This window comes from Harpegnathos saltator, unplaced genomic scaffold (genome assembly GCF_003227715.2).
Source record: "Harpegnathos saltator strain DR-91 unplaced genomic scaffold, Hsal_v8.6 scaffold160, whole genome shotgun sequence".
Classification (NCBI taxonomy): Eukaryota; Metazoa; Arthropoda; class Insecta; order Hymenoptera; family Formicidae; genus Harpegnathos; species Harpegnathos saltator.
In genome coordinates this window covers 73,335-95,608 of record NW_020229940.1, presented here as the reverse complement: position 1 = coordinate 95,608, position 22,274 = coordinate 73,335, and the positions used below count along the sequence as shown (strand labels likewise).

At 34.5% G+C, this 22,274-nt stretch overlaps 1 protein-coding gene across 1 annotated transcript; it reads left to right on the top strand.

Moving 5' to 3' along the window:
* Positions 1–1,006: 1,006 nt before the first annotated feature.
* On the top strand, positions 1,007–20,306 carry rl (Mitogen-activated protein kinase rl). The gene is made up of 8 exons (XM_011149917.3): positions 1,007–1,339; positions 11,361–11,487; positions 11,558–11,668; positions 17,750–18,001; positions 18,082–18,249; positions 18,387–18,575; positions 18,696–18,825; positions 19,114–20,306. The coding sequence occupies exons 1-7, from the start codon at positions 1,212–1,214 to the stop codon at positions 18,816–18,818; spliced, it is 1,098 nt and encodes a 365-aa protein (XP_011148219.1). The 5' UTR covers positions 1,007–1,211; the 3' UTR covers positions 18,819–18,825; positions 19,114–20,306.
* The last annotated feature ends 1,968 nt before the right edge of the window (positions 20,307–22,274 follow it).

The window sequence follows — 22,274 nt, the reverse complement described above, 5'->3', positions numbered from 1 at the left end:
TTTTTTTATCAAAAAGTTTGCGCAAACCAACAGCTTACCACTTAAACAGTATTACTAACCTTTAGGAATTAAAACTATGTCGTCTAGAAGTTTTCGTTGATACCAACCTTGTCTCCGCCATTTTTTCGGGAAATTATCGCGTTACCGTCTTGTTGCTATTGCGTTGAGTTAAGAAAGACGGTAGTTGACGGTAAAACAAAAAATAGGATAGAATGTAATAATTCGCAAAATTGTATTAATTGTGATAAAAAACAAATTTTAACGATGCGTGGTAATTTTACATAATTATAACTTTTAATAAAGGTAATACTTATGATGATTAATTAAAATTTATTGTTTATCACAATCAATATAATTTTGCGGATTATTACCTTCTATCCTATTTTTCGTCTTACCGTCAACTATCGACTTTCTTAACTCAACTTAATGGCAATAAGACAGCATTGAGTTGTCATGAAGTATGATGGTAGTAGATGGTTATACCTATACGTATATTTTATTCCTAGGAAACTTAACTCTAACCAGGTTATCGGAAGCACCCTGTGTTACCTAACCTAGTGTTTTACTGGCTATATATTATCTACAACATCTTTTTAGATAATGCATAGCCAATAAAATATTTCTGTGTAACACAGCGTTTCTTGCTGGAAAATGGCCAATTATGACTGCGTTCCGAAATTTACTGTCAGTACTGAAAATCTATAGTATACGTGACATAAACTATATATATTCAGTATTGGCAGTGAATATCGGAACTCAGTTTTCAGCTTATGTTTTCAATTGAACAGATTATGATTAACTTAAGAATAATAAATGACATCGTAAGTTCTATCTGGCCCATCATGAAACTTATAACTTAATATTACTAATGAGCTGATAAAAATTCTTTTAATTGCAAAAACTATAAATTCTTTATACGTTTTATATCTACTTCTTCAGAGGGCGCACCGAAGAAAAGCATTCTCAAAAAATATCCTAAGAGCATATGGTATGGTTATTCTTAAGCTTCTCTCTGTTATAAATGCCTACACTCTAAACTCTTTGAAGTATTTATAACTTCAAACGGACTATACTCATTTTAAGCGACGTCGCGGCCATTGTAGTGACGATAATCTGTCTAGTGGTGCATTAATAGTGTGTTATTGCTTGTCGCTTTTGTAGCGTAGTACTTCGAACACTTCGCAGGAACGGGCTACCAAAGTAGTGTCAAAATGGCGGCGTGTGAAGGTTCTGCGAGTGCAAATCCGAATTGCGAAGTGGTGCGCGGACAAACATTTGAGGTCGGTCCGCGTTACACAAATCTGTCATACATGGGCGAAGGCGCTTACGGCATGGTCGTGTAAGTGTTATCAAGTCAACTTCATGTCAGAATAACGCAGCAGAAAGTTGATTGCGTATCGGTCGCTTGACAGACGACGTTGAGATAAACATTGAGAGCAGCGATCTGACGTTACGCGATAAGTCTGACGCCTAATGCATCATTTAATATCATATAATGCTTTGGGATGGTTACACATATTGTATATTGTAATATGGGTTACCAAGTATTTCAGAAGAATGATTACGCTGATTGCGGTATGCAACAAACAAAATTTATGCGCCATTTATATTGCACACATCGTGCAACATTCTGCCGCTACTTTTAAACGCACGTCACGCCCTTTTTATAACATTTTCTCTTTTATCTCCTATTCTTTTCACTTATTTTATCATTTAATGTTTTTCCTTTTTTGTATTATGTCTTTGTAATTGTTTACAATAATATAAAACTATTATACTATTATTGCATTGCAACAATAATATAAAATTGTATATCTTATGATATGATCTTATCATTCTTATCAACATACTGTTCATATGATATATTACGTAGCATATTTCGGTGAATTACATTGATGTGTATATACATACATATACACATATATATATATATATATATATATATACATATATTATTTCTTATGTTAAATTGTGATTATTATTGACTAGGAATAATGTGATATTTTATTATGTGACAAAAAATTTCAGACTTACATTATATCACTGAATGCTGTGCTAATTTTTATTTCAAAAATAAATTTTTTTATTTAATCTAGTCTGTTTTAATCTCCTTAATCAGTTTTTTCATAATTAAGATTTTAAAGTCTAGAATTTTTAACTATTTGGACATGAATTTCCAAGTTAAATTTGATTTTTAATTACATGTTCTTTTTATAATTTTGTTCTCTTAATATTTTATATATTTTCACTATAATTTTTGTTCTTAACTTTAATCTATAGTTTTTTAAATTTTAATTTAATATTAATTCAATATAGTTATTAATTTAATATGAAATAAAATCTTTTTGGATATACATTTGTGTGTATGTACTTGTGTGTACATAATTATCTATAAATAATATTTTTAAAATAACACTAATAGTATAAGTGGTTTTCACCAAGAGAACATAAATAATATCACATGATTACACACATATGGATGCTGCTTTAAAGTTGCATGATACTGATTATTATAGTACCGAGTACTGAGTATTGATATAAAGCTGTTTTAGTGTGTATATTTATTAACTCTCTAAATTCTCAGTGATCTTTCAGATTTTACTGATGTATATTTCTAAATATTAATTAAATGAAAATACGCACCATTCAAATCCAGAAGCTTACCAAATACTCAATGAATTATTTTAGTGTCAAGTATATATATATATATATATATATTAGTTCAAAATGATACAGTTCATCTGAGCAAATATGATTCCATATAATTATATATAATTTAAATATGTACAAACTGTCTCTATATGATTATATATGTATAATCCTATACAATTCTATATTCATTAAACAAAATACTAATAGTTTACTGGCAGATTGTGGCAGCAGATTTGTTCAGGAATATATATAAATTCATAGTTATTTGTGTCAACATTAAGTTCAGGATCTGTCGATAGAACCTGTTGACATGTCAGCAGATTAGTGGCAAAATCTTCCTAAATTCTATTCATGTAATTTGAGACTAGATTGAGTATAGACTGAGCAGACTCTGTTGATATGCAGATATTTAAATTAACTTGATATACATTGTTTTGTAAACAATGCTTTTGATATGAATGAAGGAGAGAGAGAGAGAGAGAGAGAGAGAGAGAGAGAGAGAGAGAGAGAGAGAGAGGGAGAGGGAGACGGAGAGGGGGAGAGAGAGAGAGAGAGAGAGAGAGAGAGAGAGAGAGAGAGAGAGAGAACTATATTGAAATATATTTTTTGTTTTTACAAATATCTCAAGTATCGCATACTCCTTTTCTGAAACATTTTATAAACATTTATCTAGGAAAGTTTCTTAACATCGAATAATGTTTCTTATAAGTTAAAAATCCCTACAAAAATAATTAAATGTAATATTCTTTCAACCAAAACTTGGAAAATCATGATAGGAACAAAAGTTAAAAATGTATGATGAATCATATAACAATAGTGATAAATTGTATTTAATTATATTCCAAGTAATATTTATATATATTATTTTATTTTTTATTTTCAAAGTGGTGTTAAAGATTTTACTTGAAATTTCTTTAATTATATAATATTTTTATTTAATTGATGTAATCTATCTCTGAAAAATATTTATCATTATAATACTAATTATTATTTTCTCAGTGTGTATGTGAGGATTGTTGATTGATTCTATCTTTACTTTCAATACAATTTTTGTATAACTTAACATAAAGATAAAGAATCGCTAGTTTCACTGACAAGAGGATGGTGTATAGCTGATACTCCACTGATTTTAATTTGCTCAAATAGATTAATAATATATAAAACATTAGCAGAATTTTGCAATTTTTATTTGAATATATCTTGCTAACAATATTTTTTTATTCTTGAAAATTTACTCAGTGCTTAATAGTGTACTATACATATATAAGTCAAAATGAAATTATCATTTTTAACGATAACATGTAGCATAGTAGACTGCCTAGAATTTTCAATGTGAGATATTCGACCTCAGTCTCTTTTCTTTTTTCTTTTTTTTTTTTTTCCAAATCTATATTACGTTAATATGTAAGGGACAAATTTACATATTTTTATTTGTATATGAAACATTATTTTCTCACATGAATATAATAAATGACATACAAATATATACATTTAATTATTTGTATTATTTTAATATTGTTTTATATATATTTCATGCAGTATTGCAATTTGTCAGATGATACAAATCATAAAAACATATGAAATATCAATAATCTTTATAAACTGCATTTTATAAATACATATGTTGTATAATGTTTTGATCATTGCATTTTGTGATATTATGAAAATTAAATTTAAGTAATATTACTAAACATAGTTCTTTCTGAAATTAATTTGAAATGTAAATCATGTATATTTTATCATGCCTTTAAAAAATAGAAGTGGTAATTGATGATAAATTAGGGAATGGATTTAGCATTTTTCTTGAAGATAATTGCTTTTTATTTTATACAATTTTAATGTTATAGCTTTTTATAGTTTTTTAATAAAATTTTTTATTTGACAGAAGAGAACTATTATATGATTAATTATGCAAAATGCAGTAAGGAGGAACAACTTCAACAATCGAACTATAATTGTCACTGCCATCCGTGAACTACAAATCTCTTAGTTGTTAATGACGAAAATATCTACGGAAAGAAAACTGAACTACATTGTTAATGACGAAAAATGCGTGGAAAGAAAAGTATATACCATCATGGTTCGTTATTTCCTGTCACTGCATGTCATTCTCTAATTCTATGTCTGTAATTTCGTAATTTTATTATTTTTCTTTCCACAGGTATTTCTGTCATTAACTGCTAGGTTAAAGTGTTCACTGAATCTGTGTGTGTCTTCCATTTATAAAATATGCAGTTTTAGGAAATATTAATATTTTTCATGCTTTTTTGTGCGGATAAATTGTGATATTGTATGCTGAAAAATAAATTCTATAATATGTTTGGATATTTATCGAAATTGGAACCAACAATCACTTCATTCCATTAAAATATAAAACTTGTTCATATGTTTGATGAGCTAAGATATACGCTTACTAAAAGAAATTGAATTTTATATGTGATATCTATAAGTTTTATTCTATCTCTGAATAAATGTTTTTATAAATCATACGATGACTTTTTCCGAATAGTTCACAGTGAATATTAGTTATTATTATCTTGAAATGTACTCTCTAAATTTATTGGAGTAAAATTATCACTCGATAAATGGAGTAACGACGATGGAATCACTAGAGTTGGAATAACTTTTTACTCGTATAGAATGAATTTTTATTTTTGAAAGAGTGGATATGGAGCATTATATGGAGTTTATATATGGGCATAATAAGAATCGTTTCCACTAGTTAGTAGTAGTGACTCAGTAGGTAAGATGAACTACTCCTCAAAAGCTAGAGATCCCGAGTTCGAGTCTCACAAGGGAAGGATTATTTTTCCGAGCATATTACAAGAGAATCAACTGAACAGAGAGAGAGAGAGAGAGAGAGCACACCATTATAAAACTCCAAGAAACATCAATTAGCTGCACACATACAAAGATTTCAGACAATTGGTTATTAATAAAAAATGAAATTCGCCATTTTCATCCGCTATATCGGATCCGTCATTTTGAATTTTAACATTCTGATGGCAAATCAGCAATCAGAAGCCTCGAAAACCCCCGTATATAAAATTTGGTGATAATTCGTTGAAAAGAATCGAAATTCGCCATTTTCGTCTGCCATATTGAATCCGCTACTTTTATTTTCACATATTTTATTATATAAATATGAATATTAGTCTTCCCTTGAATTTATATAGCAGTCACAAATTTTTATCATGTTTCACAACAATTATAAACGGCTTGGGAATGACGTACAAGAATGTGCTATTTTTCCACTATCCGCCATTTTGTTAATAATTGTAGTAAACATTTTATAAAATAATTTATCGATTCTATGCTACGAAACAGTCATATAGTCCAAGTTTCAGCGAGAAAGATTAAAAATTGTAGAAATGGCAAAAGAAACAAGAATTTTGGGGTCACTCAGTTACCCCACATGGTCCTCCAAGGGTTAATTAAGATTACCCTTCATTCACCTTAGGGTCCCCTCTTAGGTTTCTGTTAATATCAGGTATCTGATCAAAATTTCTAGTTCATGTTATATATAGGGTATCCCATTTTAATAGTGCACCTCGATTATCATCGCGGAAAGTGCTCGGATGGAAAAATGTTTTAGACAAAAGTTGTATGGTTTCGAGGAGGACATAAGATGGTGCCATTAGTGTGACCTTGAATAGTTGCTTGAAAGTCAGATGAAGGTCACCTTTAATTTCTTAAATGGAACCACCTACTTTTCATATTCTTTTAGCTTACACCGAGAACTGTCCAAAAACCTATAATAAAGTACCTTTTTGTTAAATACGTTTTAACTTATAAGGCAAGATCGGGGCACGGTCCGGCCGGTCAAGGCAAGATCGGTATACGACCTAAAAATCCAGAAAACGATAGAGAAAATTTTACGTTAAAAACGTATCGTTCTGTGGACTTCTATTTCGCTCACGCTACAGACAGTTATCAGTGTCGTCGTGCAGTTTCTGATCTAAACAAACAATGGAAGTTTACTCATGTAAGAATTCATTATGTAAAAAAGCATATTATTATATCTATTAACTTTTTCTTGTTAGGACAGAAACTTTTTGTACTTTTGCGAAGTTTTTTGTTTTCTTATTATGATTGTTTTGTTTTTTTATCTTTTATTATAATTATGGCTGATTATCCACAAAATGAAATTGTGGATATGATTCGTACGTTGGGTGAGACCAGAAATAATTACTCGGCAGCAGGAAGGCTTTATGCTGAAAAATTCCCAGACAGACGCCATCCTGATGATGATAGGAGGGTAATAAAGAAACTTTGCGACAAAGCTGAACAGGGCATTCTTAAACGAATACGTCGAAAATCGGGCCCTAACGAGGTCACATCGTTGGTTGTTGTAGGTGCCGTTGTTTTGAATCCTCAAATATCTACGAGACAAATTGAGAAGCGACACGGTATACCCAAATCAACAGCCAATCGTGTGCTCCGGGGCCAATAAGTTCCATCCATAACATATCCACCTAACCCAACAATTAGAAGAAAGGAACTTCTAACGCCGTATACGTTTTTGTAACTGGGCTCAAGATCAAATCCGAGCAAACCTCCGGTTCATAGCTGATATCCTTTTTTTCTGATAAAGTCACGTTCTGCAACAGAGAGGGCATTAATTTACCTAACTGTCATTATTATTCAGATGTCAATCCACATTGGCAAAGAAGCCGAGAGTTCTAAAGGCAGTGGTCTATTAATGTCTAGATAGACATTTTGGGGGATGTGATTGTGGGTCCATATTTCTTTCAAGGAAACGTCAATACGGCAAACTATTTAAGATTTCTTCAACATAACCTGTTTAACCTGTTGAGACATGTCAATAATGACGTACTCACCGAATGTGGTTTCAATAAGACGGAGCACCGGTTCATAGATCTCGAACCGTTACAGAACAGTTAAATGAAAGATTCCCGAATAGGTGGATTGGTATGGGCAGCCGAATTCAAGAATGGCCTCCAAGATTACCCGACTTGACGCTTTTAGATTTTTATTTCTGGGGATACATTAAAGACAAAGCTTTTTCGGAACAACCTACGACTGTAGAAAATATGAAAGACCGTATTAGAGAAGCATGCAGAAATATTAATGCAGGTTTTCTTCAAAAAGTTAGGGACGATTTTCGATATAGACTGGAGCTATGTATACAAGTAAATAACCAGGTTTTCGAACACCTTAAATAATTAAACGCAAGCCCAGATCTTGCTTTGACTGGCTGGGTCGCTTACCGATCTTGCCTCGATTGGCTGTGGGTCGTTTACCGATCTTGTCTTGACTGGCTGGGTTGTTTACCGATTTTTCCTTGACTGGCTGGATCGTTTATCGATTTTGCTTTGAGCGGCCGGATCGTGCCCCGATCTTGCCTTATAAGTTAAAAAGTATTTAATAAAAAGGTACTTTATTATAGACTTTGGAAAGCTCTTGATGTAAGCTAGAAGAATATGTTATGAAAAGTAGGTGGTGGTTCTATTTAAGAAATTGAAGGTGACCTTCACCTGAACTTCAAACAACTATTCAAGGTCACACTAATGGCATCATCTTATGTTTCTCTCGAAACGATACAACTTTTGTCTAAAACATTTTTCCATCTGAGCACTTCCTGCAATGATAATCGAGATGCACTATTAAAATGGGACACCCTGTATACTATGTATCAGCTATCAACGCAATATGTATTATTTCAAACTTAATGATACGTATCAGTCAGCGATATAGTTACGTATTTCTTATGTGCCATTCTCATACTATAAGATGGAAGATGTGTTAGATAAATATGCATTTACGTATCATATACGTGTACGTATGTTATATGTTGATGTAACTTCTTTAATTCTTTGTGGTTATATAACAAGAATTATCAATGCACTTGCAAGGTATATACGTACGTATTATCAAATCATTAATAAATATATTTTAAATTAAAATTATGCTTTCTATATACGTTTTTTCGACATTTACACTAAATTCCAAATATTAAAAAATTAAAAAATTTGTTAAATATATAAAAAGAAATTTGTATATGCTTATATAATTCGATAACATGTGCATACGTAATACACGTAGTGTATTTTGACCCTTTAACGCCTACTGGTAACGATAGTTACCAGAAACTCATTTAAGAATATATCTTAGTGAAAAATCTTTCTAGTGAAAAAAGGAGATATTTTCGTTTCCTTTGCACCACTAAAGGTAAAGGTGAGTTCTTCTTCTAAAAAATGATATATAGATTGTATGTAGATTCGGTTTAGTCTGTTTTTAGCTCAGTTTTAATGATAACATGTTTTGTCAAATTCCAAGTAGGCATAGTTAGCATTGTTACTGACATCTAGAAGTGTGCTATAAATGAATAGATTGTTGGTATCTGTTATAATTTCTCAGATGCAAAATGTGAAATTAAAAGAATACAGAAATTCGAAATAGCGAATAGTCCAATATGGTGGATGTTGAAATCAAGAAATCAACCTATTTTCATGAAACCTGGTGACCTACAATTTTTTATGACGAAAAATGAAGGGACGATTGACTATCTAAATGGTGATCTATAAGATATTATTAAAACTAAAAAAAAGAATTTAATTGATCAGGCGTGTTTTTCGCTTCTGGGAGTAGTTTCTGCCTGGAAAGATAGTTTTTCGTAAATATAAAATTCTGATATTTTTTTTTTGGTTATGATTACTTATAGTCTCAGTTCAAAAAAACTCAAATTTTATTCTTGAAACACTTATAAAAAAGTCGGGCGTTAAACGGTTAAATTAAAAATACATTTTCTATATGTTTTCTCGACGTATACTCACATTAATATAGAATTTAAAATAATACAAAAAGAAAAAGAAAAAATCACATCTTACAGCAGCACAATAGAATCAAACTGGTTTAGTTCACCTTTTTTTTTGTTTACGGGGGAAAATCCTCATGGATACCCCACCCCCTTGGGAGGGAGGGTGGGGTTATGTCGGACTCTTACCGGCTAACCCCCCTGGGGTGCTTGCCAGGCGGACCGGAGTAGGGGGAGTCGGGGGAACGACGCCAGCATTCCCTCCCCGACACCCCGACCCTGGGGCTTTCCGGGAGCCCCTCGTCCGAGTGCTGCGCCCCTCCCCCTTTAGGAGGGGGCGCGGCGTTCCGACCGGTTACCCGGTCGGATTGGCCTCCTGGTCCGATTGGAGGAGAGAGGGGACACCCATCCTCTCTCATAGCCCCCCTCGTTAGTCAAGGGGAGCGGGGAGTGAGGCCCGTCTCTAACCGGGACACCCATTCCCCTCTTCCTCCCTTACCACAGGGGGAGGCAGGCCCCCGGCCTAGGTCTGTCCCCCCTCCGCGGACGGAGGCGGGCTCGAGGCAGCCCCCGAAGAATCGGGGGCGGCTTCTCGACCGGCGCCACCTCAGGCCTGCTATTTAGGCCGGGGGAGCGTCGCCCTCTCCATCGCTCCCTGCGACGGATGCCAGGGCGGCACCCCCATTCGGCCGGCGGCCTCCTTGCGGGACATGACGTCCTCCGCGAAGGAGGCCGCCGACCAGACCTCCTCGTTCCCGCATATGGCGTTTACCAGGCGCGGGAGCGAGAGATCTTCACTTGTTTAGTTTACTAATCGGGTGACCAGGTTACCCCATCATTTCTTGGTAACCCATTTTGTTGTATACTTTATTTGACTCACTTGTACTTTACCATCTAGGTTAGGCTAAACTTTATTATTGCATAATTTCAAAACTGTCAAGTGTCTCAGCAAACAACAAAACACAGGCCAAATATTTTTCGATTTTTTATTTACTTACAAAAATTCAGCTGAATCGATGATTTACATTTCGTGCAGTTCCCTTGTAAGTAATTTTTTGGATTTTGGTTTTATTTTTTTCTGTACTTAAAAAAACTTGGAAAGTTAGCTTTCGAAAGCTAACTTTCGTATGTTATTTTATATTGTATATAAAATATTGCATTTAATACATCTTTTTCTTTTTATTTTTGATTGATATATTTTAATAGTTATTTTTGCTGAAATTATTGACCTTTGGCTTAACTTTAATATTATTTTTTTTTATGAGATACGTCACAACTGTGGCATTTTTACAAATTTTGATCTACAACTTTGAGGAAACATTTTTTGGAGAAACATTAAAAAAACATTTTTTGAAAAATCAATTTTTTTACCTAAATGGTTTTGTGGTCCCTTAATACATTAATAAACACTAGAACACTAATAAACAATTAAACGTCAATAAAAATAAAAATAATACAAATAAAACTACTAAAAATTAGAAAAAAATGTAATAATTAGAATGAAACTTAAGTGGATTTTCAACCTATCAATTTTATGCTTAACTGTGCGACGAACACTTAAAAAAGAAACTTGTGTTTCAAGTTTATGTAGAACACTATGGCTTATATGGAGGAAGGGGGTACTGAAAATTTTAGAAATCAACATATTAAATATATTAAACATATTAAAGTATATTGGACTATATATTTATAAGAATTCGAATATAAGTCTTATATTTTGTTATACATATTTACTATGCTAAAATCTGTCAAAATTTATGAATACTTAACCGTGTCCTCTCTTTGTTAATACTTTATTGTATTAAAAGCAAATGATTATTTAACTGTAGTGCTAAGCGTTAAGACATATTTAAGTATTTAAAGAATAAATAAAAATACAGATGCATCATGTACATCTATTAAGTTACATCTGTATAGCCATTTCTTGCAGGTCTGCCTATGATAACGTAACCAAAACAAAAGTAGCTATCAAAAAAATTTCTCCATTTGAACATCAAACATATAGCCAGAGAACTTTAAGAGAAATAAAAATCCTTACGAGGTTTAAACACGAGAATGTAAGTTGACGTGTGAATATATTCTTTGTAACTCTTATTTCGTCATTAATATTGTACTGTTTTATAACAGATAATAGATATAAGGGATATATTAAGAGCGCCTACTATAGAGCAAATGAAAGACGTATATATCGTTCAATGTTTGATGGAAACTGATCTCTACAAATTATTGAAGACACAGGTAAAGAAGATACATGTATTTGCATATTTGATAATAAATATTCAAACAAAACCGCATGGAATAACTGCATGTGACAACTTAGCCTTTTCGATATGACGTAGGATTATCCAATGGTTTAGAGGAATAAGACTTATGTGCATTTATTCTTGCACGGTAGTTATCGATATCTTTGTATAAGAAATTGTGATATTATTTTTTATTTGTGCAGAAATTTCTATTTATTATATTCTATTTATAATGTAACTTGACTTCAACATAAAATTTAAATTTAAATGTTTAATTGCGACCGCTCCTATCGCCTAGGAAGCGAGCAAATGGTCGCGGCGATCTACCGGTCGCACCCCGTCGCTTTCCAAAATTTCACGAAAAGAAAAGTTGGGTGCCAGACACGATTCTCGTGCCCACTAATACAAATTACCGAATTTGATAACGACGGCGGGGTGACTCGATCGCCTATGAGACCGACAGCTGCGGTAATTTAAGTCGGAGTTGGGAGTGGGTCTTTCGAGTTTCACGGGAAAAGAGGGTATCAAAAAGATAACACTCGCGCGGTGAGAGATATTTCGGAAATGTATTCGGAAAACTTTACAAGAGTGATTACAGATAATCGGTAACGTTCGGAATTTCCCTGTCAGAAGTCGGTGTCTCGCTTAACACGACAAGTCGCCACCCGCTTGACTCCCGACGGTACAGCGAAGACGACAACTCGTTCTTTATTTTATAATAACGCGATCCTAGCATCCGGTTAACATCCGGTAGTAGTCGAGAGAGAGAGAGAGAGAGAGAGAGAGAGAGAGAGAGAGAGAGAGAGAGAGAGAGAGAGAGAGATGTTCGTTTTCCCGCGCTCTGCGGGAAGACCACCGGACGGCTTCGACAAACGCTAGTTTTACACCAATTTCCGAGATACGTATATCCGATAGCCGCCGATCGGTCCCGTCACGTAATCGGGTCACGAAGGCACAAAAGGGTAATCTTACAGCAAAGAGGTACTCTTACAGTTACGGGCGCCTTGTGGTAGCTTCCTCCGTCGACGCCGCGTTCCTCCGCTCGATCGCTCCTTCCGTCTCTCCTACTCGCTTCCTCCGCTCTCGCTCCGGCCGAGGTCCGTCCGCTCGCTTACGCTCTCTCTCTCTCTCTCTCTCTCTCTCTCTCTCTCTCTCTCTCTCTCTCTCTCTCTCTCTCTCTCTCTCTCTCTCTCTCTCTCTCTCTCTCTCTCTCTCTCTCTCTCTCTCTCTCTCTCTCTCTCTCTCTCTCTCTCTCTCTCTCTCTCTCTCTCTCTCTCTCTCTCTCTTCTCTCTTCTCTCTCTCTCTCTCTCTCTCTCTCTCTCTCTCTCTCTCTCTCTTCTCTCTCTCTCTCTCTCCTCTCTCTCTCTCTCTCTCTCTCTCCCTTCTCCTCCTCCCTCTCTCTCTCTCTCTCTCTCTCTTCTCTCTCTCTCTCTCTCTCTCTCTCTCTCTCTCTCTCTCTCTCTCTCTCTCTCTCTCTCTCTCTCTCTCTCTCTCTCTCTCTCTCTCTCTCTCTCTCTCTCTCTCTCTCTCTCTCTCTCTCTCTCTCCTCTCTCTCTCTCTCTCTCTCTCTCTCTCTCTCTCTCTCTCTCTCTCTCTCTCTCTCTCTCTCTCTCTCTCTCTCTCTCTCTCTCCTCTCTCTCTCTCTCTCTCTCTCTCTCTCTCTCTCTCTCTCTCTCTCTCTCTCTCTCTTCTCTCTCTCTCTCTCTCTCTCTCTCTCTCTCTCTCTCTCGTCCTCTCTCTCTCTCTCTCTCTCTCTCTCTCTCTCTCTCTCTCTCTCTCTCTCTCTCTCTCTCTCTCTCTCTCTCTCTCTCTCTCTCTCTCTCTCTCTCTCTCTCTCTCTCTCTCTCTCTCTCTCTCTCTCTCCTCTCCTCTCTCTCTCCTCTCCTCTCCCTCTCCCTCTCTCTCTCTCTCTCTCCTCTCCCTCCCCTCTCTCTCTTCTCCCTCCCCTCTCCCCCCTCTCTCTCTCCCTCCCCTCTCCCCCCCCTCTCTCTCTCTCTCCTCTCCCTCTCCCTTCTCCCTCTCCCCCTCTCTCCCTCTCTCTCCCTCCTCTCTCCCCCTCTCTCCTTCTCCCTCTCCCTCTCTCTCTCCCCTCTCCCTCCCCCTCTCCCCTCCCTCCCCCCTCTCCCCCTCCCCTCTCCCTCCCTCCCTCCCCCTCTCTCCCTCCCTCCCTCTCCCTCCATCTCCCTCTCCCTTCTCTCCCTCCCCCTCCTCCTCTCTCCCCTCTATCCCTCCCCCCCCCCCTCTCTCTCTCTCTCTCTCTCTCTCTCTACAATCGCCCTCGCACGGGACACTCACTCACTGTAGCTGCGATACGTCCGCGGAACCTAAGTTCGCTAGCTTAGGCGCACACACGGAACGATAAGGGGCGATGGCTCGATACACCAAAAGAATAATCGGCGGTATTCTTCCCGATACAAGAATTACTTTCGATATCCTGAGTCACGTCTTCGCATGGAGTGTGAACGGTCGAGCGAGCCCTGGAGATCATACCCAGCGCTCCGCTCCTTGCTCCGTTTTTTCCTTTCTTTGATCACGCGATGTTGGGATGTTGTTCCTTGTACTCTCTCCCTTTCGAGAGTCTTCGGGGCGTGATCGGCCCCTCCTTGTTGTTGTGCGCCCTCTTGTTTGTCTTCGCTAACAATAAAAGACAAATATATCGGCATCGGCGCGGTGACAAACGGCAAAGCTTCTCACAAAATATTGTAGCAAACGAGGACATCACCTGAGAGGTCTCTCCTTCGTCCCGGCTGCTCCTCGGTTCCTCCATCCAGTCCTCCTCGGCCCGATCTCCTTTGTCCGCTGCTCCTGCTGGTCGGAAGTCGGACCCGCGGCGATAGGGACACACAAATGATCGGGGGGAGCGCGGGAGTACCAAAAAAAAAGTCTCGCACGCCTAATGTACGCGGTCTCTCGCAAAAAAATCACCAAGATCACCAGTTATCTGACGAAATCTGACGAAAAATCTGACGAAAAATGCGCAGCTCGCCTCGCGGTCGCGGGCGAGCGCGACGTCTGCTCGACCCTCCCGAAGGCTCTTTGCCTCTTGTGACGAGCGACTCAAAATTGCCACGTCACAATTTTTAAATTTAAATTTAAATTGAAAAAATGCACATGTGTTGAAATCATACTGTTAACTGTTATAGTTAATATCACAATATTGCGTTATATTTGAGCATTCGGCGGAAGTCAATTTTAACTACGTAACCTTTTTGATACTGATTATATCTAACCAAGAATAAAAATAAAAATAAAAATAAAAAAAATAGAATACATAAACATAGCATTTATTATTTTATTTATATACTTAGCGTTAGTATTTACTTAATATTATTGTGCCACATTTGATATATTATAACTTATTTTTCGATCAATTTGGCATTAGAATAACTTGGCGAATTATACATCATATCATATTATATCTAAAAACGCTAGAAACACTTAGAAAAACTAACAAATTTTAATCAAATAAATGGTAAAGCTTTGTTGAGATTTAATATATAAAAAGAGCAGCTTAACAAAATCTTTGAGTATATAAGTACAAATCAAATACCCTAATAGCCAAACCTGCGTGAGCAAATTTAAAGCAAAAAAATTTATTATCAATTTTTGATGGCAGATAGGTAATAAATTTGATGCAGTATCTGTGTTATCAAATTTTGTTCCCAAACTGGCGCTAAATACGCAACAGAGTTTGCTGCCAGGTAACCGTGCAAACGCTGCGCATAATACCTAGCGCTAAGTTATGTGCAGCAAGATTGCGCAGTTTTTGTTGCAAATTTGCTGCAAATTACCTGGCAGCAGGCCTTGCTGCCAAAACATGAGTTAAATGTGGACACAGATGTCTATGGTTTTGGTATGATGAGTTCTTGATCGAATTTGCTGCAAATTTGCGCGCAATTCGCGGTCAATTTGCTTGTGAGTATATGTAACCAAATAACTCGATATGCCTATAGTCCTTCCTCTTGCAAATATCAATATTCTTCTTGATTAAAATATCAATATACATTATGTTTATACATTCTGAATTCGTTGATTTTCTCATCTATGTTTATACAGGGTGAGGAAAAAAGATGAAAACCCTTAAAAATCTCGAAAGATATAAGTTTTACAGAAAAGTGTTTCAGACAAAAGTTATAAGGCTCGAAACGATATATTTACTGATCTTATCAGTTTGACCTTGGGTGGCGTTGCCAAGGTCAGGTCAAGGTCAACTTATTTATTTTATTTTTTTTTTTAACAGAAACTCCCATTTTGTTATTATTACATCGTCTTTTCCTACCAATTAATTTGAACAAATTTTGTCTGAAACATTTTTTTATTTGCTTAATATTTTTTTAGATATTTAAGGAAAACTTGGAAACTTTTTCAATATTTAACTTACGATATCACGCCAACTATTTGTCGGAAGTAAAAATGCTATTAGACTTTTTTACATTACTTGGTCTCAAGAATATGATATTTACAAGATATTTACAACTAGTAACAAAGGGAAGTTTCTTTCTAAAGTCTGGTGTAAGATCTTTTCGCAAACGCGAATATACACACTAATCGGTACTTAGTGCGTAACAAACAATATTATATAACAACGAACAAGAGGAACTGAAAAAGCGAAGAAGAAAATAACTAATTTTCGAATATACAGGGTATCCGAAAAGAATGGGACCTCCATATTATCTCCAGAAGTACGCACTTTCAAGGAAAATGACCCGAATAAAAGTTGTAAGGGTCATGAAGTACTATTTTTGTTAATTGATGATTTTGAAATTTCCAAAAGTCAGTAAAGTTAACAAAAGTCCGGACACTATCGTAACAATATATTTTTGTAACTAAATAGAACAAAAAGTCTAGTGCCACTTTTTCTTCCGACAAATAGTTAGGGAGATATCGTAAGTTAAATATTGAAAAAGTTACCAAGTTTTCCTTAAATATCTAAAAAAATATTAGGCAAATAAAAAAATGTTTTAGGCAAAAGTTGTTCAAATTAATTGGTAGAAAAAGACGGTGTAATAAAAAATTTATTTTTTCATTTGAAAATTTCGAGTTGACCTTAGAATGACCCTCAAGATTAAGTTCAAGGTCGATTTCAAGGTCATTAAAAGATATATTTCATGACTCCTACAACTTTTATTCGGGTCATTTTCTGTAAAAGTACGTACTTCAGGAAATAATAGGGCGGCGGTCCCATTCTTTTCGAATACCCTGTATATAATATATGAATATAGCAACGTGTTGTTTTTCCCCTTACTGCGTACCAGCAACAATTGCTCGATCAACTGGACCGCGCTATGACCTGAGAGGCTGCAACGCTTCTCCAATCATTCATTTTTCGTGCGGCCGTTCCTCGGATTTCTATCATTAATAATTCAATACTATTACGAATATCACAAAACGATATGGGACTTTTATATTTGTTTTAATCTGTTTCATGTCTACACGAATTCCTCATAGTGAGTTATAAGGCACCCTGTAATATCTTATGATATGAAATTTTGCTTTCCTACCGAACTACATCATCTTTAGCTGTTTCATCTTTATCAGTTTTTGGTGTAATAAGGGAAATCACTATAAAAAATAAAACGCATCAACAATAGTACCTCACGAATGATTTGGAAATCTATTGTCAAAATTCCGATGACAGCGGAAAGTACCCAGGTGTATTTTTCATTGTGTGAACGCTCTTGAAAACAAAGTTGTCATGCGTAATCAGTGACTCGGCCGTCAAAGTCAAGAATGCTAGTAGAGAGAAAGTAGGCGTCGTCTCCAAAATCTGGCCGAATTGAGCACTTATCCCCCAACACTGTAATACAATACTGTACACAGTATGTTCTTAATGGAAAACGTTCACTAATTATATTATAGCAAGAATTGTTAGTCATGTACATCACCTGTTTCATATGTCTTATTTACTATTATTTTGTAGAATTTTAACTTTGCGCATATATGTATAAAGTTAAAAATTATGTATGTAATTTATTATAATATTAAGATATATATCTGGCGTATATAACTTTTTTAAGGAAAAAAAAATGACATGTAAACGTAACAAATGAGCCCAGATGTAAATTTTTATTTCAGGCTATTAGTAATGATCACATATGTTATTTTCTGTACCAAATATTGCGAGGGTTGAAATACATACACTCAGCAAATGTATTACATAGAGATTTGAAGCCAAGTAATTTATTATTGAATACCACTTGTGACCTTAAGATCTGCGACTTTGGTTTAGCGAGAGTTGCGGACCCGGAACACAATCATGCAGGTTTTCTCACAGAATATGTAGCAACAAGATGGTACCGAGCTCCAGAAATTATGCTTAATTCCAAGGTATTAATTCTAACAAAAATATTGAACTACATAAAATGAGAAATGGTTTACGTACTGTTATAATGCTTTTTTTTACTCAGGGCTACACTAAGTCTATTGACATTTGGTCAGTTGGTTGCATTTTAGCAGAAATGCTCTCAAGACGAGCGATATTCCCCGGCAAACATTATCTAGATCAATTGAATCATATTCTCGGTGTTCTTGGTTCACCTTCCTCGGAGGATCTTGAGTGCATTATAAACGAAAAAGTATTAGTCGCTTTCACGTTTTTATGTCATTTTAATTTTCATTCTAGAGTACAATATATTTGTATTGTTTATATTCTCTTTGTTTTTTTAACTTATACTGTATTCATAACAATGACGTTAAAGCATTATCATTTCAGGCACGTAATTACCTACAATCTTTGCCTTATAAACCAAAAGTACCGTGGACAAGTCTCTTTCCTAATGCTGATCCAAGAGCTTTGGATCTCCTAGATAAAATGCTGACATTTAATCCCAATAAACGTATCGTAGTGGAAGATGCACTTGCGCATCCCTATTTGGAACAATATTACGATCCTGCCGATGAGGTAAGAGGTTTTATTTGATGAAAAATATAGATTGCGATTATTACTTTTACAATACACATTTTTAATCTATATTATTACTATATTAATGTATTTTTAACATATTAATTAATGTTATTTTAGCCTGTGGCAGAAGAACCGTTTAGGTTTGACATGGAATTAGATGATCTTCCAAAAGAAGTATTGAAACAGTATATTTTTGAAGAAACTATATTGTTTCAAAATCGTCAAGAGAATACTATATAGTCAACTGGTAGTTATTAATTCGTTTCTGTTGATTCTTGTTGTTTTCAACGGTGTCTCTATTATAATATATATACATACGTGTGTGTGTGTGTGTGTGTGTGTGTGTGTGTGTGTGTGTGTGTGTGTGTGTGTATGTGCGCGTGCGTGCGTGCGTGCGTGTGTGTGCGTGCGTGCGTGTGTGTGTGTGTGTGTGTGTGTGTGTGTGTGTGTGTGTGTGTGTGTGTGTGTGTGTGTGTGTATGTATATATATATATATATAATAATTGAACATTGCTTTTTTGTTTTCTCTGTCAAGCATATCATTGCCGAAATTACAATAGCAAATATACGTAATAAACAAAACGCTGATAAAAAAATAAGTAAAACAGCGAAATTATAAAGAGGTATAAAGAGAGCATTTCAGCGATCGTTTACCATTTTAATAATTATCAAGAAGAAAGAAAAATGTGCTAGGTAAAAGAGGAAAAAAAGTATCGATAAACAATTAGTTAAGTGATCAACAAACAATTAATCGATCAATTATTCGAGTGAGTAAAAACCGCAGCGTCCGCGCATACATTTGTACACTCTTCGCATACTCTTACTGGGAAAAAAAAAAGTAGTATTTCTCATACATTATACCGAGAACAACATAATATCAATTGATATGCAGATATTAATATAGTTCTTTCAGATATAAATATTAAAAATAATATCTCAAATGCACACATGAGTGCTAAGTATATATTTTATGCGTTCTGAGCACGGTTAAGATAATCTGCTATTCCGGTATTACGTATCAAACAGCGTCAAATGTAAACAATATCAAGCGTAAAATGCTTTGAGCATTAATATTTATATCTTGAAGAAACTTTATTAATAACCGGTCTGTGTACGATTTCTCTCTTTATTTATCGTTATTGTATTATATCGGACTACTGTACCGCGCGCGTACCGTCTGTGATTTAATTGTAAATTGTGTGGCAAAATATGTAACGCTGTCTTCGTTCCATTTTTGTTTCTTAAATTCCGTTTATTTTAAAAGCAAAAAGGTTAGAAAAAGAATACCGTATACTAGTATGGTATAACAGGCAATACACTTTTTGACTATTATGTCTCGATATTGTCTGTCAAGGTATCTGAACTATCGGCATCAAATATTTTCCTCGCAATTTGGACTCTTATAACCTCTATATTATTTATTTTATATTATATTTTCATCTCTTGTGTATGGGTGAGAGCGCGCGCGCGTGTATGAATATGTATGTATGTGTGTTTAACAAAACTTCGTTTGGTATTTAATGTATCTTTGATAGTCTATCGCTATAGCGAATATGACTCGTAAGCACCACGGTCGACGTATCTCTATATGAGGATAATAGAATAAAATTTATGTTAAAAAGAAGAGGAAAAATCAGAAGGCAGAGAAAGGAATATGATTTTCTAAGCTTCCTAATAATTATGCACAAGAATAATAACATATGAATAAAGAAATTCTTTTACCTATAATGTGTGGAAAAGGTTTCCAATTTTTTTACTTTTTTCATTTGTTTTGTTAGGGATTTTATAAATTATATAATATATATGAAGTTATTCCGACGTCTTTAGCTTACTATACCATTTTCTAACATTGAAATTTAAAATCTTTCTATGAAGAAAGTTAAATTTAAAAATTGAATTTGTTAACCTTTGATTTGCAAAGATTGCAAGTATGTGATTAGCGAGAATCTGTATTGTGAGTGGACAGTGCTTGAATAAAAACATCTCGACGCTTATCGTTTACTGTTGTTACACTAGGAAAAAAAATTTAGTATCTCTAACAAAATTGTTTAGTTGAGGCATTTTTCAATAGCAACCAAATATCCTGTTTTATATAATAAAATATTTAGTTGTCCCAACTAAATATATTTTTCTGCTTCGTTCTCTGGACCAAATGATTTTGTTCTTAGACTTCATGTATAAAAATTAAGTATTTTAGTTATTTTATTCATAAAAATTACATAATAACGAAATATTATTTTACATAAATTTGAAATAATGCCCAATGGATACTATTTTGTCTTTCTGTGCACTAAAATTTAGATTTTATATATTAAAAAAAGATTATAGTATTTTTAACAAAATCCATACAGTTAAAGCTTTTTGGTTGCTATAACAAAAGTATTACGTTATACGAACAAACCGTAATCAAACAAGATATTTGTTTACAGGAACTAAACAAGTTTTGTTTACAGGAACTAAACAGTTTTGTTGGGCATATTTTAACCAAATTATTTTGTTGTTACAACAAAATTTTGGTTCACGCAACAATATATTTTTCCTAATGTAACGTCACTAAAATACAGCCTACACGGAATTGTCTTATTTCTTGTTAGAGTATAAGCGAAACATAACAGAACTCTTTGCTTAATTTAATTACTTTAATTCTCTATTGTGCATGTGCGTTATATTATTTAACCCTTTCGATACTACGGGTGACTATAGTCACCCATTATCGTATGCTCATTGTGTCCTACGGGTGACTATAGTCACCCACCGTCGAAATTATATTATTAAACAATTTTTTAAATCTGGATAATTTAAAATACATTACACTGGAGCATCTCATCCTTTATGAACAATTTATCTGTAATTTATATTATTTTACTGAATATATCAAATGTACCCACTCCACAGTAAAATGTACGTTGTAACTGGCTCATAGAATAGAATCTTATTCGCGACTGGAGTAGCCGTACGGTGGAAGCATATTCGCGAACGACAGCCGTATCGAAAGGATTAATTGTTAAGAATAGCAAAATAAAGAAACAAACTCGTTTGAACAGTTTTTAGTATTAAATAGAATATTAAAAATTATTAAATTATTTTCGTGATATGCATCAAAACCTTCTATTTTCCATATAGAGTGTCGCACGTCCACTTATGCAGGTAGAACATATTAAACTAAGAATCGAGATTTTTCTGATTATCGAGAGTGTTTCTTATCGATCTTTGAATGTGCTATAAACTAGTAGAGTATTAGATCCATATTTTTTCTCATATGCTTGTTTCGACGTTCAAGATTTGAAACCATCTCTCCAGAAAAAGAGTATTTTAATTTTTGGAGAATATTTTCGAAATTATAGTACGTAAGAAAAAATAATTATGGGAAGTTTTTATATAAAAGTATTTGACGCTCTTTATAATAGTATACCTATATTCTCCAGAAATATTGTTTTTAATAATTTTGTTTAATAATTAAAATAGCATCTTTGGGTCTCAATCACTTGAGTCACACGATATTAATGTGAAATAATAAAATATAAAAATAAATATAATAAATAAACGTATATAAACATAAAAGTTATAAATTATAAAAGTTTATTTCAATAAAAAACCTTAATACATAAACGACATGTCAAACGTTTCGGCTCTGTATCTGTATCTGGCTCTCATTAGTGGTTAAAAGTACGCTGCCATACGGACCATCACATCGCT

Coding starts and splice junctions, on each gene's coding strand:
- rl (XM_011149917.3), top strand. CDS start 1,212: ATGGCGGCGTGTGAAGGTTCTGCGAGTGCAAATCCGAATTGCGAAGTG. Junction 11,488..11,557: donor CGAGGTTTAAACACGAGAAT/GTAAGTTGACGT, acceptor GTTTTATAACAG/ATAATAGATATAAGGGATAT. Junction 18,002..18,081: donor AAATTATGCTTAATTCCAAG/GTATTAATTCTA, acceptor TTTTTTACTCAG/GGCTACACTAAGTCTATTGA.